This window comes from Poecilia formosa, unplaced genomic scaffold (genome assembly GCF_000485575.1).
Source record: "Poecilia formosa unplaced genomic scaffold, Poecilia_formosa-5.1.2 Scaffold67, whole genome shotgun sequence".
Taxonomy (NCBI): domain Eukaryota; kingdom Metazoa; phylum Chordata; class Actinopteri; order Cyprinodontiformes; family Poeciliidae; genus Poecilia; species Poecilia formosa.
The window spans coordinates 778,118-803,248 of record NW_006800006.1 but is presented as its reverse complement, the minus strand read 5'-3'; the positions used below and the strand labels follow the sequence as shown (position 1 = coordinate 803,248).

General features: G+C 40.2%; 2 protein-coding genes across 2 annotated transcripts; one reads left to right on the top strand and one right to left on the bottom strand.

Annotated features, from left to right (window-relative positions):
- Positions 1 to 25,131, top strand: cdc73 (cell division cycle 73, Paf1/RNA polymerase II complex component, homolog (S. cerevisiae)). Its single transcript, XM_007554879.2, has 17 exons — positions 1 to 180; positions 764 to 869; positions 971 to 1,040; positions 2,761 to 2,823; positions 2,988 to 3,040; positions 4,611 to 4,699; positions 4,835 to 5,048; positions 6,097 to 6,195; positions 6,336 to 6,414; positions 7,082 to 7,146; positions 20,985 to 21,042; positions 21,484 to 21,519; positions 21,606 to 21,693; positions 23,265 to 23,426; positions 23,933 to 24,033; positions 24,119 to 24,260; positions 24,351 to 25,131. Exons 1-17 carry the CDS (start codon positions 50 to 52, stop codon positions 24,385 to 24,387), a joined length of 1,593 nt encoding a protein of 530 aa, XP_007554941.1. The 5' UTR covers positions 1 to 49; the 3' UTR covers positions 24,388 to 25,131.
- On the bottom strand, positions 9,483 to 18,522 carry LOC103139982 (beta-1,3-galactosyltransferase 2-like). Its single transcript, XM_007554878.2, has 2 exons — positions 15,375 to 18,522; positions 9,483 to 11,293 (listed from the first exon to the last, which is right to left on the bottom strand). The coding sequence occupies exon 2, from the start codon at positions 11,205 to 11,207 to the stop codon at positions 9,945 to 9,947; it is 1,263 nt and encodes a 420-aa protein (XP_007554940.1). The 5' UTR covers positions 11,208 to 11,293; positions 15,375 to 18,522; the 3' UTR covers positions 9,483 to 9,944.

Genomic DNA, 25,131 nt, shown 5'->3' with positions numbered 1-25,131 from the left:
GTTGATATGTGGGGGGCCTCGTAAACATACTACATGAAGGCGAGTGAAGATGGCGGATGTGTTGAGCGTTCTTCGTCAGTATAATATCCAGAAAAAGGAAATCGTCGCTAAAGGGGATGAGGTGATATTCGGAGAGTTCTCCTGGCCGAAAAATGTGAAGACAAACTACATAATCTGGGGGTATGTCACCACACTAAACACGTTTAAACCTCTTTTCTCCCAGGCCTGTAACTCCCTCTCCGTAACGACGTAAAGCTCGCTAGCTACTTTGTGCTAAAATGCTAACACAACTCCTCTGTGGGCTCAGAACTTTAAGTTGCTGGTTGCTTTCGCATTATATTTCAGTAACTTGCACCAGAAATTATATTCCAGTTTAACTATTCATTTTTGGAGTAAATGCGTGGGTTTTGCACTTCCTTTGTATTCCTGTTATTTTAGGAGTGAACACACCAAACTTGTCCCAGTGAAGGGATGCTAAATTAGCGATGCCATCGAGCTCTGACTTGTTTCATAAAGTCGCGAGGACATGCTCGTCTTTTATTTTAATATTTGCCTATTATTCTATTTTGTAGTTTACTAAGGAAAATTTATCTTGCAAATATTCTGAACATAAAGCTATATATGTGGATTCACTAACTGTTGCTAGGTGTTAAGCAGAACTAGAACTTCATGCTTGTAGACCTGCGTAGATAACATATAATTGGCTTAATTGCTCATTTTATAAACTTTGCTCCTAATAGTGGCAATGTTTTTTCTTCCTCAGTACTGGCAAGGAGGGCCAACCTAAAGAGTACTATACTTTGGACTCCATTTTATTCTTGCTCAACAATGTGCATCTGCCGCATCCTTCGTATGTGCGGAGAGCTGCAGTAAGTGGAGCATTTAGCCAAAGCTTCTGGCATCTTTCGTTAGTTTCTCTCTAGCTGTGTACAGCGTCTCTGTTCCTGACATGTCTGCATGTTAATTATAGACAGAGAACATCCCTGTGGTCAGACGACCGGATCGAAAAGGATTGCTGTCCTACCTCAATGGCGAGAGTTGTAAGTAGCATGTGTAATAAGTCACTTTCATCCACCCTCAGCCGGGATGTTCAGTTTTGTTTTCTTTTGTTGTTTTTTGTATAGTTGGGAAGTCCTATGCAAAGGAGAACAAATTTACTCATGTTCCATAGTCTGTCGCTGGAAAGTCCACTCTACGTTTCCAGTTGTTGAGCTTTTCTTAACAAACACTGACGGACTGCGTAGCTTGGAATTGCCTCCAGAATAACACAACGTCTTAATACATGCAACCTGAAATGGAAATATTAAGCTCTCAATGCACCTATTAATGTATTCTTTGTCCTTGGAAACAACAATAATGAGGAGTGTGTTTTGTAAATGTGACTGGCAAAACCATGAACAAGTTTGCTTTGGCAGGTGGTTGGAGTTATTTACGGATTCGGAAAGTGTGGATGCTAAAGTTTGTTTTCTTTCAGCTCGACATAATTTATTTTATTTCAGGTGTTGTAGATGCAGTTAGTGAGCGTGGGGTGCACCGCTGCTCACCGCCTCGTTACTGTTAGGCCCCCAGGCCGGGCAGACCTAGATCTGGGTGCCGGTAGCATGCTGTGTATTGTAACAGCATTTTAAAAATAAAAGTTCTGCAACTCACCCAGAGAAATTGAAAAACATTCCTGCAAACATGAATTGCTTTGATCATATAAGTCGTGTTTTCTTTCCTCTGGTATCTCTAGCTTTCCTGTACAGTAACCCGGTCTTAAGCCACTTATCTGTTATTATTTTTAAACACAATCCTTTGGTAAGCTAACAGTATGCATCACACTTTGACCTCACATCACGGCAAATAGTCATTTACATGCAGTACCTTGCAGACCACTAGTTTGAGAAAGACTGATGTATATTGACCGCAATGGTCACATCGCAAAGACATGAATAATTGTTAGCTAATACATTTCAAGCATTAGGAACTTGAATTTTTCATGCTTATTTAATATTTGGCCAGAGTCTCACACCAGTAGATGCAAATGACATTGATCAAATGCTAAAGGACACGGTGATGGAAGCACAGATGAAAGAGGAAAAGAAGAAAATGAGCTTATATTCAGCAACTGATATCATTAAATATTGGGATATTTATATTTTGCAGCCTTAACAATAAGTAGATTTCCCAAATATAAACATGTAACATAAAAGAAGGTAAAATCAGTGCAGGTTAATTGTCAACAAGCTGGCAGGATCTGATCTTCCTGTGCAGTTTGGGTAGTTCTGCATAGGGCTGGGAGATATGGCCCAAAAATAAAAGCAGATTCATTTTGGCATAATGAGATTTGACTTCTGATTTTAATCGCTTTTTTTGTTAACCTTGCGTTTGTTTCCTAGAAAATAAAAATTGCAAATAACAAAAAATATTTTTCAAAACTTGTTTTTATTTCAGTCATCTCTTCTGTGAGATGGCCTGAATATCAGATCTAAACTAATATAAGCTGTAAAACACTGGTTGGTTAAAACATCCAAGAGTGTGAATACTTTTACCGGCACCCCTTCAGCAGCCTTAAGGAGCCGTCATAGCGGTCTGTGGCCTCTAGGTGTCTCTAAAACACACTGAGTGCCAAGAAGCAGATTTTTCCACATCTCCACAAAGCTCAGTGATCTGTCGAATGTTCCTGCTTGTGTCACCAGTTTGATGAGGAACTCTTTGATTGTCCAGTAGAGGTAAAACTTGACCTGCTGTAATGAACAACACACTTCTGTTCCTCTACAGCCACATCGACGAGCATCGACAGAAGCGCACCAATAGAAATAGGGCTTCAAAGGCCAACACAAGGTATGCTTATAGCAGCTTTTTTCTTCTTATTATTATTAAAAATTATGTGGTGGTGCCTGTAAAGATTTCTGCTATTAATTTGTCTGAACTTCAGTTTGAGCTTTTTCCAATTGTCTGTACATTGAATTTCTGGTGATAAAACTCGTCTCTTTTTCCTCTCCAAGTTAAAAGAGCAGCTGATGAAGTTTCTTCTGAAGCCAAGAAACCAAGGATTGAGGTAACTGAGGCAAATTGATGAGTTTCAACCATGTGGGTTTATGAAAAGTAACAAATTGCCTGCAGATTAACAAGTTCAAATGTTATTAAAAATAAATAAATACATTTAGAGCTTTTTTGTGTAGTGAAATAAATTCTGTTAGCTTTAATTGGTCCTGACCTCTGGTGGAGGCATATTACTTCAGAATTTGATAAAACAAATCATTTAATAGTAAAATATAATCATTTTTAATAAGGAGGCAGTTTTTTTTCTTTATTTCTAAAACAGGTATTTGGATTAGTCTTTGATGCAACAAAGACACTAAACTAAAACATTTCATGTAATAGAAAAACTGACTAAATTAGAACCACTAACTAGTAAAACACATAGTCTAAATTTTTTTTCTTGTGTTTTTTCCCACAATAATAATGGGAAACATTTAAATTAAAATAAGCTTCCTGCACTTTCTATGTCTTGCACACAAGATCCAGGTAGCAAACTTGGAACAAAATCATTCAAATTTCAACGAATTCATTTCACGTTTCCATCTCTGTTTTCCAAACCTGTGGTGACACGCAATGAAAAACGTTTTTTATTTTGTAGCATTGAATTAAATGAAACTAAACTCAATGTGGTTGAACACATTCCTGGTCCTGCTGAAATGTGGCACGACTTTAATCTGTTTCTCTGTGTTCCGTTTTATTTTTTTCCATGTGAAATCAGATAAATTAATGCTAATACCAGTTCCCTGTCTCAGCCTTCCTACTCTTCTTATTTTGTTCTTTTTTATGTCAGTTTCCTGCACATTTATTAATAGTTTGTTGTGTTTGCTGCTTTGAAAAGTAACTACTTACAATCATAATTACACCCCATTGAAACAGGAATTTATATTGATGCTAATTAAATGTTGACGCTTTAAGTGATTTCCTTTTTTTAATTACTCTTATTTTTTTTATCAATTCAGGGTGTCAATACAAATTACAGCTATGATTTTATTTAAATAAAAATGGATCTTTCTGCTATACCTGAAAATAATTTAAAAAAATAGTCATTTGTGTTATCTGTATTAAAAGATGTAAACATTTTAAGGTTTTATTTTCTTTTTAAAAGTGAATAATACCTTGTGTATAGCTACATTTCTCATCTGGAAAAGGCAGTTTATTTATTTTTACGGCAGCCTGTTTTATATTCAAAGGTTCAGATTTAATGTCTTCAGTGTGTTAAATTGTTCAAGTACCGTATTTGAGGCTTCGTCCATCCATAGTTTGTTTATTTTTCATGACATCATCATGTTTGTTTACATACAGGCAACAAAATACAAACAACAAAATATTAATATTTTCTTCACAACATAAAGTAAGAACCTAAAGAGCTTTATTAATTTAATATAAGGTGCATCAGCAAGAAAATTAAGTCATGTTTTTAATTTAGAGTAAGCATGATTTATTGTGTTGTCTTTCGTAGCATTTTAAGAGATCACGTATTCAGATGTTTGTACACCTCCGGTTTTTTGATAAAATACTTATTTAAATGTTTTCCTATTTAGACAAATGAAATGAAGTAAATATAAATCCTTATTGTTGACCTTCAGGATGCAGAACGTGTGCGTCTGGACAAGGAGCGCCTGGCCGCCCGTCTGGAGGGCCACAAAGAGGGCATCGTGCAGACGGACCAGATCAGGTACAAAACCAAGATTTCTCTGTCAAAACGTTTATTAGATTATAATGAACTTAAAAAAAGTCACATTATTTAGAATGCTGCCTTCCAGAAAACCTGACGTTTTATTTGTTTTTTTTCTCCCCACTCTTCGCCCAGATCTCTGTCCGAAGCCATGTCTGTGGAGAAAATCGCTGCCATCAAAGCCAAGATTATGGCCAAGAAACGCTCAACCATCAAAACGGACCTGGACGATGACATCACGCTGAAGCAGAGGAGCTTCGTGGACGCAGAGGTGGACGTCACCAGGGACATCGTCAGCCGGGAGCGGGTCTGGAGGACCAGGACCACCATCCTCCAGAGCACCGGGAAGGTCAGAACCACGACCTCACACGGCCCGCCCGACAAATCCCAACCGCACTCACATGCAACATGACCGCCAGCTTGGATCCTATAAAGGATTCAGCTGATAAACATGAACTTTCTCTTCCTATAGGCTCACCGTTTCAACTCATTATATCTGCTAGTTCCTCGGGAGAATAATAAAAGTGACAGACATTACTCTTGAGTCAAAGAGACCTACTGAACGATAAGCATTCAAAGCAAAGAGACGTAGCAGAACTGTTTGTTCTGCTGCATCAGTATTATGTAATATCCACACAGGGAAGTTGACAGCAGCTTCACATATGCTGCAGTGATAAATGGCCGATTCCGCCCACGCTGACAGAGCCACGCTGAGAGGAGCTGCACAAGATCAGGGAAAAAGTCCAAAACAACTCAGTTTTAGCCACTAGATGGCGGCAAAAACTGAAGTCTCAGCTTTAACTGACAGGCTTATCTTGAAGTTTAATAAACAATCTTGTTAAAACTGTTCAACAGTTTTTATAAACTGTTTATTAAAGCAGAGTGTTTTAAATCAACTAGAGCTTATTTTAGCATCTGTAGACATGCAGGTTATTTTCAGTTGAATTTCTCAGTTGGCTCCTGGATAGAAATCTGACCTTTGGTTTAATGGCTTTTTCCAAGTTGTTTTTAGCTCTTTTAAACAATAAAACTCAGAATTTCTTGAAGAAGGAATGTTTTCTTTAAACACTCTTTAGAGTATAGATTACAAGCTCCCATATTAAAATTCAACTTCTTTCCCTAGTCATTGATAATTTAAGTGTTTTATGTAGCACACTAAAACCACAAATATTTAATAAACTGAAACTTCAGTTTCTTAAAATAATGGTTTATATCATAGTGAAACATGGGTTTATAAACTGGCCCTTTTATTTACACTCTGAACTTGTATACCTCTAGTAATAAATGTTTAGTTCTTTACTTGCTGATGTGTTTTTCAATGAATAGCTCTTGAATATTCAACATTTTGTATGATTACATGTTCATTTACATGTTTAATTATTGTGTGTGTTTTACAGAACTTCTCGAAGAACATCTTTGCCATCCTTCAGTCGGTGAAAGCCAGAGAAGAAGGACGAGCACCAGAGCAGAGACCAGCACAGAACACTACCCAAGTGGTAAACATGTTTTTATCTCTTCTGTTGAGCAGTACGAAGCTCCCTCGTTGTAAAGGTTCATTGAAACTTCATGAGAATTCAGTCCGAATAAATTAAAACGGCTGCATGTGGAAGTGAAAGTGCGGTTTCTGTTGGTGCAGGACCCGTCTTTGAGGAACAAGCAGCCCGTCCCGGCTGCCTACAACAGATACGATCAGGAGCGATTCAAAGGAAAAGAAGGTGACTTTGCTTCATGGTTCTAATTCTATAAAATCAGTCTTTTTTTAGACTGAGGAGAGTATTTCTTTAGAAAAGCCAAATGTCATTTGCAGTACAAAATAGAACAATTTTGGCCAATTCTGCCCCATCTACTGGAGTCTTATTTATATCCATCACACCATTAATAATGATTGTCAAAGCAGCTAATAAAGGTTCCCAAGGCAGGTACAGATTGAGTCATAATCCCATGTTGTGTGTCTTGTTTTTATGCAAAAGGTCTATATTAGGGCTGTTGTAAATTATTATTTCAGTAATCGAGTATTCTGTGGATTAGTCTGAAAATCAGGTAATTAAATAAAAAAAATTGATAAAGTAAAATATTGGTAAAAACTGCCATAACAGCAGTCTTAATATCAGATATCGACATCGGCCCAAAGCTTCATATTTGTGCATCCCCAACAATTACTTTTCTGTATTTTAGAAAATTAATAATGATGGCTCACTTTTTAAGTTAACCTGGACAAAAATGATGAACTTTGCCTGGTGGGGGCACCAGTGCAGCCTGGAGGCCCGCCAGGCTTATAATACACTGAAACCCTCCTTTAGGAAAACAACCATAAATCAGTATTTTAGTTTCTTACATTGTGTGTTCATAACCTGCAGCTCATTACCCTTTCTTACTTTGTAGAAACGGAGGGTTTCAAAATCGACACCATGGGCACCTACCACGGCATGACCCTGAAGTCAGTGACGGTAAGAACAGCTTCTGGATCCGGTCACAAAGTCTCATGAAGAGGTTTTTCCACCTGAAGGGTTTCAGTGCTGAAACAGGGCTGATGATTGAGGCCGGAGAGCCTTGGCACATTGTTACAAGAAATGTGAAATGTTTAACTTTATTCAGGGTTTCCGTGCAGTAGTAAATTGTATTAGCTTAAATTAGGTCTTGTTAAGGTTTGTAAGAGGTAGTAAAAGGTTCAAAATATTTTTAATACTCCATTGATGCTCACTTATTGTTTTAAGTTCGTTTTACTAAAATCTGTATGAAAAATTATAACTGCTGTACTGGCAGAACCTGAGCTGTAACTGATAGACTCCAACCTGCTGTGCGCATGCGTTGTGTTTTAACCGCCTAACCTGTTGAGACTAGCTAGTTATTTTGCGCTTTGCCGTGGGGAAATATAAGTTTTCACAACTTTGGCTCAATGATCCGAGATTCAAAGACGAGGAATGAGCGAAAAGCATTTTGTAAAGTATGCAGGAAAAAATCTAAACTTGATCTGGATTGACGTGATGGTGATCAAATCAGACCGACCGGAGCATCCACCATTCATCAGCAGCGGATTCCTGCGCAGGTTGAGGCTCCACCGTGGAGCAGATTCCCGTTTTGTGAAGCGATGTAACTTGAAGCTCAGCTATGAGCTAAAGTTTTACCAGCGGTGCGACGGGAGCTGCAGACAGGCAGCTGACTTTGTTGACTCTAAAGCCAGCGCTCAGAGCTGAGCTGCTCTGAACACTGCTGCAGCTAAAGTAAGTTAAATTACAACAACTGCACTGCTAACAGATTGCAGTGTGAACAAACTCAAAAGTGAAAATTCCACTGCATTTGTAGGAAAAGTGGTAGAACTTTTACGTACAAGTTTATCATCCATCATTAGCTGATAACGTTTAGACACGTTTCATGTTATGTTATTGTTTACATCCGGAAATTTCGCGAAGGCATAAAGACGATTCTTTTCCTCGCCATCCGTAGCCGTGGTAGAACGGTTCTGTTAACTAAATCAAACCTTCTTAATTTAGAGCAGTGCCATAGCAAAGGGAAAATAACTCAGAAAACCCATCAAAGAACCACCCAATCCCCACCCCTCACTTTCTGTGTCAGCTAGCTACCCGCAGACTCGTTACCATAGCAACAAACAGCTCCACTATATGTATGAGGGTTCAACACCTGTATAAACCCTGTTATTGCCATTCATTAGTGCTGCCAACAGAAGCCCTTATACCACCAGCCTAATATTTAACCAACAGGTATCTGATTTATTCATGGCATTGCTCCAAGAAGAGATTAAACTGAGTTACAGCTGGATTTATTACTACCATCTAATGAAGTCAACCCTTTAAAATGTCAAATTATTCCACTTAGGACTCGAACAGAATATTTTTATACAGTTTTAGCAACATGAACTGCAGATGTTTATTTATATTTTATATGTATTCTTTTTTTTCTTTTTGTCATAGTAAACCATACATATTTTTTCATTGGGGGTGCGGAGCCAAATTTCTAAAATATTTGGTGCATATTTTTCTCTCATTATTTATGTTTAATGTGTTGGTTTTACTTTTAACTGGTTCATCTCACCCTTCAATCAGTTTGGCTGAAATAACATCAGTTTTTGGCGTCGGAGTGAACCAAAAAAACATTCCAATGTGTTGCTAAGCAAAAGCTCTCTATAATGATTCCTGCTGGTCTTGTCATTTTGTATTTTCTGTGACATCTTTCACTATTCTGGAACTGGGTGATAATACAGCCAGATGGCTGAGCTGTGATTGGTTAGGTTCAGTCTCACCTTCCACTACCTCAGGGGTCCCCAAACTACGGCCCGCGGGCCGGATCCGGCCCGCCACCTCATTTGGTCCGGCCCCCTGAACAATACTGGATCCGGCCCGCCTGCTCATACCAGAGAGCATTCAGTGTTTTTTTTCATATATTGTATTTTCCGGTTTATATGTGGATTTTTCTTCAACCACCAGGGGGCTTTTGAGCAAATGTGAAACTTAGTTTCCCTCAATGGAATATATACTCGTCAGTCCCAGTCACCGTTTCACTCACGGTTTTTTCCATTTGCATTCTGGGTAAAAATCTATCTAAAAACGCGAATATGTCGTCGACCGTAACCCTGCTGCGCCCCCCCCATCCCCAGCTCGACAGTTTCAAAGACCCCCCACCCCCGCTCGACAGACCGGCCCCCGACCACAAAAGGGAACACTTATGTGGCCCTCGCAGGAAAAAGTTTGGGGACCCCTGCACTACCTGCTCACTTTTTTTCCCCTAAAGTTGCTTTTGAGATGCTTTGGTTGTTGTGTTGGAAATGTTTATTTGCTTCAGATTATCAAACTCGACAGCAGAGTTAACATTTTACAGAGACGTTTCATCTGCACGCTTGTTCATTTCACCCTTTATTTTTCATGACACAGCACCGTGTACATGGACGTTCTGCTGGGAATCAGCCCAGTAGAAACGATATTAGTTGAAAAATGGCAACAGTTTCACAGGATTTTATCAGGTTTTACACACTATGTTTGTTTTATATCATAGCAAGTAAGGTTTGTTCACAGATGAGAATCATTTGAGTATTGAGCAGGAGGTTTTAAATGGACCCATCAGTAGCTGCGCTTCCATTACAAATATTCGCAAAAGTCTGTCAATATTCCACCTTTGTCCAAAAAGAAACAAACCATTTTTCAATTGTGAAGTTTCCATCAACATAAACACAATTAAAATCACACATGAATAACTTTGTTCACACGATAAGGGTAACGGTCAATGGTAACAGCTACTGTTTCAGTAAATGCGCCTGCTTGTCCCGGAGTCTGGAGTGGGCCCTGCTCGTCCTCTCCTTCAGCGTGCCGATGCAGGCGTTGTGCTTGTTGCTCTGAAGGTGATGCCAGTACTTGAGCAGCTCGTTGGGATGGAAACCGTGCGACGTTATCAGGTGGCTGTACTTGCAGCTGGAGTATGACACCCGCCAGTGGTTGAACAGGAAGCCGTTGGGCGGAGGCGTGGGCTCGATCTGCAGCTCGGCCAGGCAGATCCCCACATACACATCCTCCAGGTGCAGGAGGCGGACGCTCAGTGACATCCGGTAGATTTTCTCAGCCAGGTCCCCAGAGAAGACGTACCCTGTCCCGGAGCAGAAGGTGGGGTACCTTTCACCAGGGTAGAGCTCGGGGGGCATGTACCACTTGCTATTTTTGTTCCGGTTAGGTGCGAAGCCTCTCATGTTGTTGCCTGTGAAGTAGCTCTTCCTGGGCTTCAGATCTGGCCGCAGCAGCTTGTAGACGAGGTACTCCGTGTTGACGAACATGTCGCTGTCGGTTTTCATCACGTAGCTCGCTGTCGGACAGTGCGTCGCCACCCAGTTCATTCCCATCAGAGTCTTTATCGTCAGGTTTTTATAGGAATCCAGGAAGTCCTGCTGGATGATGTCGTGATGCCTCCGGCTTTCTGCCTCCAGCATCTTCTGCTGCAGAAGTCCCAACTCCCCATCTTTCTTCCCCAGCAGAAACAGTCGGATAAATCCCAAGGAAGGGAAAACGCTCTCGTTCCCCCAAGTCTGCCGGATGGCGTTCCTCGCTTCCACCTGACGAGCTTCGGTGGCAATTAGCAGGATGAGAAACGGGGCAAGTTTGCTCTGTTGGCATTTATCCGGCTCGTTGATGATATAAGGGAAAGGTCCGTGGGTCAGAGTAGCATTAAGAGCTCCCATTTGGCTCTGGCTGCTGTTGCCTGTCAAATTACCCTCAAAGCCGGCGTCGCCATGATGAAAAGAAACGCTGATGTTGGCATTGGTCGTCAACGTTCCCTGGGGAACGATCACGAACCTCCACGCTGAGTGCGCAGTGCTGCCGTTCCATTTGCTCCTAGCGGTTTGAAGCACTATGCCTCCGTACACCACAGGGTAGCCCCTCCACCACGGGATCCCAGAGAGCTTGGGGAGCCACACTTGGTGGACCAGAAACACGAAGAATCCCAGCAGAGAGAGGAGATAGAGAAGCTTGGCTGTGTGCGTACAACAGTGGCGCCGTTTCCACTGCATTGTTCTGATCACAGAAGTGAAGAGTTTGTGTCAGGTTGTTCACTCTGCAGTATTAACTTGCATATGTGGCCACACCAAGAGATTACCTAAGAAATAAGAGAATGATTGTATGAATAGGTACAGAAAGAGAAGTAACAGTTGTGTTGATACTTAGAAATATTTCAAAGTATAGAAGCACTGGATTATTTTGGATTCAAAAATGAGACCATCACATTTCAGACCATTTACGTGAACGTGAACCGCAGCAGCTGAAAATGTTGCAATTTTGGTTCCCTCGTTATTCAGCATCCAGTTGTCATCAGAAACTTTTAAAATGTTGCCAAAATAAAGTGAACCAGGCATGTTTCCGTCTATTGGTTTGAAGCCAATCAACTCGGTTACACAAAATGTGATGTCAACATTACTCATGGTCGTAATAATCAGGAAGTAGAGGTTGCAAACTAGCATGGACCACACATCTCACAAAAATGGAGAGAGCTTTTCAGTAATGTCTTATTATTCTGTCATGTATTGGTCATGTTACATGCTGTCCATGGACATGGAGAAAGAAATGCAACGCTAACGCACGCCAACATTAAAAGCAGCTACTTATGTAAATATGAGGTAAATGTTCGCTTTGTCAGAACTTATTCAGCAGATGTGTTTCCGCCTCCTCTTAAGCATGTTGACTCTTTTAGAAAAGCCAAAAACCATCTCAAGTGAACGTAAAAACCTTTTTGCAAAGTTATTTTGAATTTCCATCAACCTTTTCAAATGCAACTGTTGAAGATGCTCTTAAAAAACATTGATAGAAAAACTGATGATGACGAACCAGTTAAGTCTAGAATTTCTTTCCTGGTGCAACTAATTAGGATTACCCTCCTAATTAGTTGCATCTGTTAGAAAGTACGAAAGTCAAACATCTTTTATTCATCTTCTAAATTTTAGGTTGTGTTTCCCAGAAAAACTCCTAAATTACCTCTAAGTTAGGTCTTAAACTTGCACATTTCTTCATTCTTTGCTTCTTCCCTTGCCTTACTACTTTATTACTGTTTGACAAAACCACAAAGCCCTTGATGTACAACAGGAAACGGCCTCGTTGGAACGAATTTAGAAACCGTCAGCTTTCTCGTTAACCGCTGAAAATAAGTTATCTTAAAAGTGAACTGTAATAGTTTACTTATAGCTATTTTTATTATTTACTTACAGCAACTTTTACTATGCAAAAGTCTAAATTTAAGGTTTAGCCTAAACTGGGGCTTTCTACTTTTTCAACTACTTTCAGTAGTTGGATAAGACTGCTTTGAAACTTCCTATGTTTGAAACTATCCAGTCAAATCAAATGCCAGAGCTGACAATCATCAACTCAAAAGGATAAAATCATATTTAAAAGGTAAGTTCTTAGCTCCCCTATATTATTAGACCTCAATCATTCATGTTCACATTGGTCTCTGAACAATTATTAAACCTGTTATCCCCAGCAAACACCAATGCTACAATGGGAGTAAATGTTAAAGGCTACTTGTGTTTTAAGTAAGATATGAAGTATTAATTTGCTTGTAAGGAATTATGAAGCAACATGGTTTTGGAGAACAGATTCAGTTCATCTTGTCATACAATACACAGAAATCTAAGAAGCTGTTTGTGGGTAAAGCGTGGATCCCAGATGAACTGGAATTGTTGAGTGAGCCGCTGTTTTAAACACGTCGGTCTATTTTAGCTGGACTAAATATGTAAGCCACATTGTTCCAGTCGAGAGCCACCGTCTGCTGCTCCACGGGTCTATCTACTGCTCAGATCCTAACATCAACCCCGAAGCCAGCAAAGCTTGAAAACAAAGAATATCTAGGTTTTTTTTTTTTTCCTGATCTGATCTTGTTTGGTAAAATGCTGATGCAAATGAAGAATGTGTGACTTGTGGTAAGCGGTTCTTTGGAGGCTTTTCTAACAGGGGTTACAGTTATCATCAGAATATCATCAAAGCTTTAGTTGTTGGACGCATTTCCTTTATGCTGCAGTGGTCACATTTGTTTTGTGATATCGGGGCCACTCTCTGCTTTTACTGAGGTTTTATCCACGCGTTGAAATAAAGATTGTATTTGTTTTGGTGAATAGTTGGAGCACTAATTTTAGCGCAGCCCAGAGGAGCGCGTAGTCATCGCTCCATGAGTCACCCTTAACGGTTCTTACTCATCCCAGCTCGGCTCAGTGTTCTGTTCAGGCACCAAAGTTGTTGATCAGCTCGTGAACTCCTCTCACTCTTCACTGATGGAGAGACGATTGGATTTGTACAGTAGCCAAGTGTTCAGAAACACTTTCCTAGTGGAGATGATTAAAGATGTTAAGGAATCCAGTTCTTGATCTATGTCACTTAAGGAGTTTTGGGTAGAACAATTTTTCCAAATATTTTTTTAATCTTAATTCCACACTGCTCTGAGTGTCGTATTGTTTCAACAGCTGTTTTATTTTTTCTAAGCCTGTGAGTTCACAATTAGCCGATTACTGCCTAGTTCACAATTATTTTAATAATCAGTTCATAACAAATTAATCAAATTAAATTACTGATAAATGTTCACAGATGTAACTTTGAATGCTGTGAATTATCTACTGTTGTTGATGTAACAGAAGTTACTGTTGGCCAGCCTGAAGAACAAATGAGTCTAACCATGCAGGAATATTGCAGAAGTAAAATATTAAAAACAAGTGTAATCTGAAATGTAATGGCTGGAATATCCCTTCACCAGATACACCAGATACTGGGGGAAAAAGGAAAAATAAAACTAAAAAAAAAAAAAAATTCAAAAAATATCACTTCAAAGCTCATAAAAAAAAACAAAAAGTAAAAAATCTATACAAATGGCATGTATTCATTAAAGTGACTGAACCAGTTAAATTCTAAATAGTTTGACTTAGCAGCAAATTCTGAGTATCAACTGAATTTCACACATCAATATGGAGAAGTACTTGGTGTTGTCAGTGATGCACACAAGCTGTTTACATCTAGCCGGGCATGGAAGGTGTCAGTGGACAACTTAAAGGGAAATGTGACTTTTATCATTTGACAAAATGATACTTTTGTTTAGGTAAAGCTACCAGCCACCTGCTTCTAGGTGAGAAACTACAATTCTACAGTGAATGTAGAAAGACAGTTGTCATATTGTTTACATTTTTTTAATAAAAGTATGTTCACTGGCTAAGGCATAGTTTCTAAGAGTATGTTACAAAAGTCCAGATTAGATTCAGATCTATCAAAAGGTTTACTATCTTGATGTGGCCCAAACACTGACCTGGAAATGCTAAGGAAATAATAAATCGTTTCTCCTTTAAGAAAACACCAAGAGTAACAGAGACCGACCCGATATGCAGAAATACGTCGCTGATTATTGTTAAATCACTCAACTCCTCCAGTTCTCTGGCCCCCTTGTGACACATTTGTGATTATAATCAGTAAGTGATTGTTTACCTTCATCTTTTATTCCTATTTTCACCTTTTTTGCACTTAAATTTAACTTAAAAAAAAAAGTGTCCTTTCCAGTAGTTTTTGTTTTGTTCTGCATGTTCTCTAGAGCGGTGGACATAAGTTAACTGATGTACTTTTGCAAACACTCCTAGTTTGGAAAGAAAAATTGGAATTTGGGCCCAAACTCTGATCATTGCATAACCAAGAACTTTTCCAAAGGAAGAAAAAAATAAAAGATGAATTTACGGTTCTTTCTAGCACATTTAATACAGATGACAGCAAATCCATTACTTGTAAAAGAAGTTAGGCAAAGTTATCTTCCAGTAAAATCCTGTTGGCTTACCAGAACTTTACTCTTAGTCTGATGGAGAGAAGTGTGTTGCTCAGAGCTAAAACCTACAGGGTGACTTTCTTATCTGTAGATCGCTTTGATAATTCCCCAAATGACTGTCTCTCTATGTGTATCATCACCAGCAGCAGCAGCCTGAAGCTGCGTGAGCTTTCACTTCTCATGTTTACTCATGTTAACAGAAGTAAACGGTTCTGTACTGAAAGGTTTCACCAGGACAGGGGGTTGTGAGAACTGAAGAGTTTTATCTCGTCTGCCGGAATCAAAACAGAGAAACAGAAATGTTTCCCTCTCAAGTCGACACACCCTTCACATCCTGTAGGCTCCGTTAAAAGCAGGTAATTCTCTAGTGGGCCACTGCAAGGTTTGCAAATCTCACCCCGTTGGTCTTTCCTCCCTTCTTATCCGTTGGTGAAAGAGCCGTGCGGCGCAGGCTCGGACGGCTCACATCCTCCCTCGTTTCGTCCAGAGCCCATGATGAACCCTCCTGTTTTCTCGCTGCAGCTCGGACCGATAGCTTTTCACCATCGCGCTATTCGGAGTGGGAAAACGTCGCGTTCAACCTGTCGTGTAGCCGCTGCTCTCTCCCCCCACACATCAGCTGAGCGTGCGTAAAGAGCTGGAGTGTTGCAATCTCTCCATCTGTCTTGATGCATTGTCCCCCCTCCCCATCCCCCTGAGGCTGGTTTCTGACGCTGCCGCGCTGCAGCTGCCTGTGGCCGGAGGAAGAAGAAGAAGGAGGAGGCTGTAGGTGACTGTTAGCTGCAGCCGCGGGTCCTTTTCACCGTAATAAAGTCGTGTAAATCAAAGCAGCAATGCTCGGACGGGCTTCATGTCTCTGTTCAGCTGCTCTTCCTCTTTCCATTCTCATGCTCCTCCACACTCTTTCTCTTTGATTCATGCATGCTGTCTTCTCTCCCTGCGATCTCTTTCCAGTCCTCTTGTTGTTTTTTTTCCTGCTCCTCTCTTGCCTCCCCTCATTCGGCAGCCTCTCACGCTCTGTTTTCTGGCTGCAAACAGCGGGGGAGGAAGAGGATGGCCAGGAGGAGCGTGAGGCAGCGCTGTCAGTTGTGCGTTTGTTCTGAGAGGCAGCTCCAGGCTTGGTGGCATTACGCTCTCCCAGCACGTCACGGCGTCTCTGCTGCTGTTGCTGGCTGCTCTGTTAAAGAGGGGAGGCGGGAGGCTGGGGGGCTGGGCTACTGACCTATTTGTATTCACACCCACTCCCCAGAAAGAAGAATAAAGTATGATCTGAATTTGGCATGCTGTGAAGGAAGAGGAGAGAATTCTGTCGACACTTTGAACACATTAGATTTCCTAAACGGATTTAAAGGTGGGGGGGGGGGACTTCTGGTTTCATTTTCTCACTTTGGCAACGATGGGCTGAGGACAGCTCAAACCTCTTACAGTCGGCATTCAGCTACTTGTGCTAATTTATCACTGGATGGCAATTCCAAACACATTACTAAAATGCTGTTTCCACCACACTTGTTTGCAGTGGCGCAAAAAGTGGGCGCTGCATAAGACGGGGCGACAAACATTGGCAGAAGGATGATTTCTTGTCTGCATTTTCTTTCTTTAAGCAGCTTTTTGTGTGTGTAAATGATTTGATAAGGAACAGAGACACTGATTAGGTGCCATTCCACTCCATCTCCTCTCCCGTCACTCGCCCACACACACACACACACACACACACAAACAATGATCTTACGTTTGTAGTGTGTTTGCATACACCTCAAGGTACATAGTTGCGACCCTACTTGTTTGCATTCTCTGAAAACCTTTGTGTTTTTAATATTACCATGTTGGCAAACAAGCGGCTAATGTTTTCCTATCAAGAATGAGGAGACAAAAAGTGTAAGAAGTGCAGAATTTAACACAGAATTTCTATATTTCTTAATGCCTAATGATAGAATCAGCAGTTAGTAGTTTGGAATGGACAATGTGATCGAGCAAAATAATTTAAAGAAATAAGGGAATAATGGAAAAACATGATTTTACAGTGGACCCCCAGTATTCTGGACTCTTACATCAAAGTCAACTGCAAAGAGCTAAAATCTATTAATACTTAATACCCTCTAAAAATGGTCATAGCTGCCTATTTTAATAGTTCAAACACCAAATATTACTTAATATGCATTAGCACTGCGACATAAGCTACCATCTAGTCCTCCTTATTTCTGCTATGGGGGATACAGCCAATCAGCATCAAGTATGACTTCTCCAAAATGTAGCTAGTTATCTATCCATCTAGTCATTGTAATATAGGTTGTCATAATAAGGAACATCTGATTCAACTCCACCACATTTCATTTAAGTCAATCTAGTTCAGCACAAGGTAATATATTCTGATTCAAATGCATTACCATTTAAATTTCAGGTAGTTGATCAAAATACTTCTTCCAGGTATGTTACAAGTCACATCATACAGCACATTACCGGTTACAGTGTCTGGTCTTTCCCCAAATATGTATTGAATGAAATCTAGAGTCTTGACCTTAAAAATGTCAAATCCTAACTAGACTGTGTGAAAAATGCTCTGGGAAAGTCCTGATTCATTTAAGTCAATGCCTTTTATGTGCTTGAAGACCCCAGACAGACAGAGTGCAATAAAATAACACATTATTTTATGACTGTGTCCCACATGCACATCAAGTCCTACCATCATTCTAAAATTAAACATCGAAACATGTTGCATGTTTTTCCTCACATTCTCTCCTCCCTTTAGGGATTTCCTGTCATTGCCTTGCTGCTGTGCGTGATTTTAATCTTAACAGGGAGTTTTATTTCATGGTGCTGCTGATGGAGCACCATCAGCAGCACCACCTATCAACTAGCCATCAACATCTGCTTGGCATAACAAATTCATTCTAATCCGTTTACGTTACCGTGAAAGTGCTGAGATTGTGCCGATGTTATCCTCTTACGGTCAGCTCCGAAGCGCCGCTGCCCGGCCTGCCCAGTGGTTCACAACATCGGGATTAGTCGGACAGGAGTGCTGCTCCTCTGAGATCAGCTTCATTTGAACTTTTGTAACTGCTGTGCTGGAGGAGAATCTAAACAGACGCTATGAAATATTCAGTCTGTTCGAGATTTGTCCTAATGAAACATGTCCTGAATCATTTATTTGAAGCACATGGGTGATTGCTGTAGAATTCACAGAACAGGCTGTAGTTCAAAGTTAAACCACAGGACGCTTGCTAGATTGAAATGTTGATTTAAAAAAAACGTATAACTTAGGATTGCTTAGGGCGCTTTCACGCCTGCACTGCATGCACCATTACTAGGTAAGTGAGTAGTTTGGCCACAGCAGAATCTGAAATTCACTTTTTAAAATTGGGGAAAGGAGGAGGGTGTTGAACTTTACTGCAGGCCTTGTATTGTCTAACATGCAGCTCTAATTTGTTGTCTCTTTCTGCCTTCCTTATTGTCATATTAGCAGCGTCATACAAAGGGTGATTGACAGTGCTTAGGCACCCCCGCCCCCCGGCTCTGATTGGTTGTTCCAAGCTAGCACTGATGGAAGGCAGAGGAGCTCAATTTCTTTTTTTCTACAGATTATCTGTCTTATACCATACTAAGCACTTTGAATTCCCTTGTTGCTGAAAATATAAATAAAATTACCTTACCTTACTGTCATGGCATAGCAACAGATTCAACATGTATGCAAAAAATTATATTTTTTATAAAAGTTTCATACTGCAACTTCAAAGGAAAAGCATATTTGTAAGCGTGGAAAACTATTCAGGAAAAAAAAAATTCTACTCCTTTTGGGATTAACTATAGATCTTGCCAAATTTCAGTTATATAATTTCCCTTTGGGATCAGTTAAATTTTTAAATTTGAAAGTATTTTTGAATTCTTGCTTTAGTTGAAGACATTAATTACTGTTCCTCCTTTTTCCATATTTATCATCACTCTGCTTCTGTGGCTCTTTTCTCTTTTGGTTCCCGACTCTCCTCCTCTTCCTGTTCTTGTCCTTCTCAGTTATATCTCTCTACTTTGTAACTTTGTTTTAAAAAAACAGCTTTGTTAACTCAGCAAAGACGGAGGTCATTAAACCATCTGCACTCTGTCGTCTCTCTTTCTCCCTCATCTGTCTCTACTTAATGTCTTTCCAGAATAATTATGTCTGCTGTAAATTAGCCAGTTTTTAGAAGTTCAGTCGTTCTTATGAAGGATTTATCCTGCCAAAGTTGGCAATAAAATAAAAACTGAATAAATGGCTTGATAAATGAATGTGGCAAATACTGCATCCAATAAATGGAGATTTAACTGGGGGGGAAAATGGCCACAACACAGAAGGCTGAAGTCGAACCACCGTTGTCTTGAATTTTTGAAGACTGATTCCTATCTTCAATGACGAAAATCAGAACAGAGCTCCATCACGTGCAGCTTGATGTTCATTAACACTCTGAGTTAATCGAGAGTACTGGAATTGATGACTAATAAAAATAATCTTCAAAAATGAGGCTTACCTGATGTGTGTGTAGTGGATCCAATAAAAAAAAGAAAACTGAAACAGACTGAATGTTTGCTTTGGTCTGAATCAGTTGAGTTTAACTTGTTGCTTTTTCAGGCAGGTTGTTTTCACACAAACCAAAACCCTGTCAAACCACATGAGAACATTCAGTCTTTCTGTTTTTTTATTGGAAGTAGGATTAATAATTACCATTTAAGACATGAACTTTAACATTGAGCTCCTTACAAAACGAGAACACGCACCCAAAGACATGCCTTCACATCAGTCATTAAAAACATCAGTCGGTTTGTCTGCTACTGGAAAGAACAACTCATTGACTTAATTATTCACATTTGAAACTTTTAATGTTTGAAAATCTGTGGAATTAAAGCTTTATTATGGCTCACAAGCACTCAGAGTTGTTGTTTTTTTCCTTCTTCTTGTGTGTGTGGCTGAACTCTTCTGAGTGGTTGGGTGGGTGCGTTGCGTTTATTTTTTGGCATCCTGCAGCGTACTGGATCCCTGTAAACATCTGCACTCCGAGCGCCGAGGCAGACGACTCCCAACCTTGAGACACTCGCTGCACGTCTCCTCTTCCTCTTCTCTCTCTCATTTCCTGTCTGATTACTGAAAACAAAGACCACTACAAGCCAACTGCATTATTTAATACTTGACATTTGAAAATGTTGGAAAAGAGTTTTCAACTGCTTTTAAGGGAAAATCTTATCCACCCAGCATGCCTTGTGTAAAGTTGTATAATTTCCCCTTGTGTTAAGTTATAGATGAACTATGTTCACACACACAGACACCTGCTGTCAGGGTTGCCAGATTGGACCAACAGTTTCCACCCACAAAACAATGCAAACCCACCGAACCCCAAAAATAATTCATGTTTAGCGCCAGACATGGTCATGTATAAATAATCTTGTCATTGCCTAAAAACCCTCCCTTTGTGAAAAACAACCCAAATTTAACAATCCACTCAAAGCTGAATGTGTTGAAAGTCTGGTAAATAAACCTGTAAATAAAACCTGCAAAACTGATTCAGATTACTTAGTTGAACTTTGCAGGCAAAACAAATCCCCTAAAAAAAGTGGGGGTTTGAAGAGGTCTAGTCAAAGTCTCAACTTAAAACTGGTTGAGCTGTGGGAAATCTAGACTTTTCTTTCCCCGTCTAAAAACTTTATTAATTAAAAGAAATGAGTAACTTATTGAAACTTCAGCAGTTCATGCTCATTTCTGAACCATCAGTGATCCTGACAGTCCATTCCCCCTCGCACTAAACTGAGCTCTTTAACTTCTTTACTCTTTTTTTTTTTTTTTTGAACCATCAGTGATCCTGACGGTCCGTTCCCCCTCACACTAAACTAAGCTCTTTAACTTCTCTACTCTTTTTTTTTTTTTTTTTTTTTTTTTTTTCCTAGCAAAAACATTTCTGTTTATCATGTTTACCTTTGCATATCTCAGACACAAGCCATACGTTGTTCAGCTGTGTGTAACCATGGAGTTTTTATTTTCTGTTTGAAGGAAGGAGCGTCAGCCCGGAAGGCCCAGACCCCGGCGCTGCAGCCAGTTCCCCGTCCAGGTCCGTATCCACTTAAAATCTTTACATATAAACATTCCAGTCTACTTTTTCCAATTATTATAAAATGACCTGCACTCCTGTAAAAGCGCATTAAACATGGTGTGGTTCTTAAAATGCTGGCTGTTTATAGCTGATAAAGACAGGAAAATTCTACATATTTGCTGCTTGCATTAACAGTCAGTCAGTTCAGGGAAGAGCTGTTTTTGAGATGAGATTGTTCTTATCTCAGTGACCTCAGTTTGGGTTTCACCTAAAGGGAACTTGGCTTCAGTCTCTGTAAATAGAAATGTGTTCTGTCTGGATAAAATTACAATTGGAGGGCCTTTGTGTTGTCAAGAGTTACGTGACCCAAGATGATGCTAAATGTTCAACATGTTTTGATTTATATTTTTTCTGAAAACTCTTTTTCTCATCTTTTTTTTTGTTTTGTTTTTTTTTTAGTTTCACAAGCCAGACCTCCACCAAATCAGAAGAAAGGTACACATCTGCTGCCCTTTATGTAAATACCAACTAACGTGATGCGTTCGCTGACCTTCTGTTCGTTTTGGACACTTTGTCTGCAGGATCCCGAACCCCCATCATCATCATCCCTGCTGCCACCACCTCCCTCATCACGATGCTCAATGCTAAAGATCTTCTCCAGGATTTGAAGTGAGAACAGTTTGTTTTGGATGCAATGTTTTTTTTTTTTTACCTTTATATTTCTAGTTTAGATAAAGTGGCTGACATATAACGGTACCCTTTATTTTCCTCCGACGTACCCCGGCATGTGTTTATTAATGATTAATTTTCCAAATTATGTTCCGATTAATTGTGTTTCTTTGTAAACAATAAAAAGCTCCTCCCAGAACTACCTTTAATCTTTAAGGATTAAAGATGGCTGAAATCTACAACATAAACCTGGGTGGATGTAAGATTCTCACGGAATAACATTCAGCTAAAAGTAGGGATACAAAATATCTCAGCTTTCACACCGATTTTAGTCAATGTTAGTGGATTCTTCTTTTATATCTGTCCAGTAAATATGCTTGAGTCGATGTTAACTGATGTTTATTTTATTTTATCGTTTTGCTGCAAACCAAGTATTACCAATATTCAAGTCAAGTTTATTTGCATAGCAACATTTCAGTTCCAAGTGCTTTACACTCTAAAAACTCAATACAGTTATTATGAAATGAGCAATAAACAGTATATTTTGTCAGATGTCATCATCAAGCAAATAAACATCAAATGTATGAATTAATATTCCCAGTTATTATTAATCAAAGGAATCTCTATAAACAGGTGGATTTTCAGACTTGATTTAAAGGAGCTCAGTGTTTCAGCTGTTGTTCAGTTTTCTGGAAGTTTGTTCCAGATTTGTGTTGCATAGAAGCTGAATGCTGCTTCTCCAGGAGACCTGAGAGGTTTGGAAGGTTGATATATCAACAGATCTTTAATGTACTGTGGTGCTGAGCTGTTCAGTGATTTATAAAGGTAACACTTTATTTGAAGAGGTGTGCATAAGACTCACATGACACTGTCATGAACATGACATAACATCTGTCATAAACATAAAGAAGTCTTTATGAATGTTTATTACAGTCGTCATGAGGTGTCATCCAGTAAATGACACTTTTAATACAAAGTTGCTCTAAAAGTCCAGTAAAAATGCCAAATTTGCATGATTTTGTAAATTATGATAATTTAATGCAACTTTTAGAGCAACTTTGCATTAAGTGTCATTATTTACTGGATGACACGTCATGACAACTGTAATAAACATTCATAAAGACTCCTTCATGTTCATGACAGATGTTATGTCATGTTTGTGACTGTTTCATGTCAGTCTTATGAACACCGCTTCAAATAAAGTGTTACCTTTATAAACTAACAGTGTTTTAAAGTCTATCCAAAAAAATCACAGATCTTTGGATACGATCCGACCCAACTGAATACTGAACCCAACTCTCCAGTTACTTCAGTAATATGTCAATGTCAGCAGTCTAATGCTGCATCACCGTGGTTCTTCCACAGTCTGTATTTATGTGGATGTCACTGAACACTTTGACGAGGGCAGTCTCAGCACTGTGGTGACCATGGAAACCAGTAGTGAACCGATACTGTGTATGAGCTGAACTCCAGGCACCAAAGGATTAGTACTCCTAGCCGGATGGACAACTAGCATCAACTAGATTTATCCTCAAACGGAGAGCCTGAATCCTTCAGCTCCCTGTTTCCAGGTTCATTACATCAGATGACAAGAAGAAGCAGGGCATCCAGCGGGACAACGAGGTTCTGCTTCAGAGGCGCAAAGACCAGATCCAGCCGGGCGGCGCCACACTGAGCGTCACCGTTCCCTACCGCGTCATCGACCAGCCACTGAAACTGGCACCACAGGACTGGTGAGCTGCTGCTTTTCATTCAGTCACTGTGAAGAGAGCTCTACATCAGCTCTGTTTCAGGCTTTGGAAGTAAATCACAGTCCAGTTGTTGAACAGTCTCAGCACGGTTCTGCTTTTTTGTTGTTGTTTAACACAACAGTATTTTCAGTATTTACCACTTTGCATCATGTTCTCTCAACTGCGCATCAGCTGAGCTCTTTATGCGAGATACTTCTCAATGCAGCGCTGGTCAAGACGCTGTTAAAAGATTAATAGACAATTGTCAATTGTTTTTGGAACTTTTAAACTCTGCTGAGCTAAACCATGTAGTTTCACTTCTACTGTGTCGAGGTGGATGATGAAACCATGGGTTTACCCCACGAGTTTCCTTTTTCTCCAACGTGACAAAAGCGAAAAGCAGTGGACCTTTAGTTGATCAGTCTAGTCCACAGTGCGCCGTGTGCATCTGCAACACCTTTTGGGGAAACTTCCTCCCGTCTCAGTTTGGCCGCTTTGTGTTCCTGCAGGGACCGGGTGGTGGCCGTGTTCGTGCAGGGTCCTGCCTGGCAGTTTAAGGGCTGGCCGTGGCTGCTGCCCGACGGATCTCCCGTCGACATTTTTGCCAAAAGTGAGTGGAGGGCCTTTCTGGCTTGCGAGGATGCGGTGGGTGAAACGCAACATTCTCACCGCGCGTTTCCCTCTCTCCCCTGCAGTTCGGGCTTTCCATTTGAAATACGACGAGGCGAAGACGGACCCGAACGTGCAGAAATGGGACGTGACCGTCCTGGAGCTAAGCCGCCACAAACGCCACCTAGACCGACCCGTCTTCTTGCGCTTTTGGGAAACCCTCGACAGGTGTTTACTCCTTCCATCTTTGATTTCCCTGACCTGATTTCTCTAAACTATACCTTACCTGTTTTTGTCTTCTCGTCTCTCTTTCTTCAGATACATGGTGAAACACAAATCTCACCTCCGGTTCTGAGCCAGATCAGTGTTTCTCTCTGAAATTCCCTCAAGTTAATTCCAACTCGGCTAGGTCCTCGTGTTTTCCCAGCAGCCAAGCCATCCTCCACCATGAACCCCGAGGCGGACGGAACAGCCAACGGATTTCGCCGAAAACTCCCAAAGCTTCTGGAGTTTTTCCCTCTGAACATAAGAAAAGTCTTTTTAATGGGTTTTTCTGTTTCAGACCCAGTTTTTGTTTTTTGTTTTGTTGCTTTTTTTCTCCCTTAAGTTTCCAGGTAGTTTAGCAAAACCAAACTACGTTTGATATTAAATTCTACAAACTGTGGAGATGGTTAAAAACAAGTTACCTAGCAACAAAAACCTGATCGAGATGTTTCGGGTTTCCTTGTTTTTGGGCGTCTTTATCAAGGAGATTGTTGCTTTCCGCTCAGAACTGTTTGGATCGGGGAAAACAACTGAAGCGACGTAGAGCTAAGTTAGAGCGCAGAGACTCTGACGACCGTCTGATTTAGCGTGTTTGTGGTCAGAATGTACATACATAAAACCTGAGAGAGCCGAAGCTCTTTGAGCCGACGGCTGCAGGTAAGTGATTCGGTTATCTAAGTCAGTTCCTACTTCTGTTTTTCACGCCATCAGCACCTCTACCAGTCATCTAATGACTGTCTTCTTTTTCTTCTTCGTTGGTGTTGTGCTAGATGAGAGTAATTGCTTTAAGTCACCACTTGAGAACGGACAATAAAGCCTTTGTGAAACACCTACA

Excerpts from the sequence above, each read along its gene's own strand:
- cdc73 (XM_007554879.2), top strand. The coding sequence starts at position 50 with ATGGCGGATGTGTTGAGCGTTCTTCGTCAGTATAATATCCAGAAAAAG. Across the intron at positions 1,041-2,760 it reads CTACCTCAATGGCGAGAGTT|CCACATCGACGAGCATCGAC; the intron begins GTAAGTAGCATG and ends GTTCCTCTACAG. Across the intron at positions 24,034-24,118 it reads CGTCGACATTTTTGCCAAAA|TTCGGGCTTTCCATTTGAAA; the intron begins GTGAGTGGAGGG and ends TCTCCCCTGCAG.
- LOC103139982 (XM_007554878.2), bottom strand. The coding sequence starts at position 11,207 with ATGCAGTGGAAACGGCGCCACTGTTGTACGCACACAGCCAAGCTTCTC.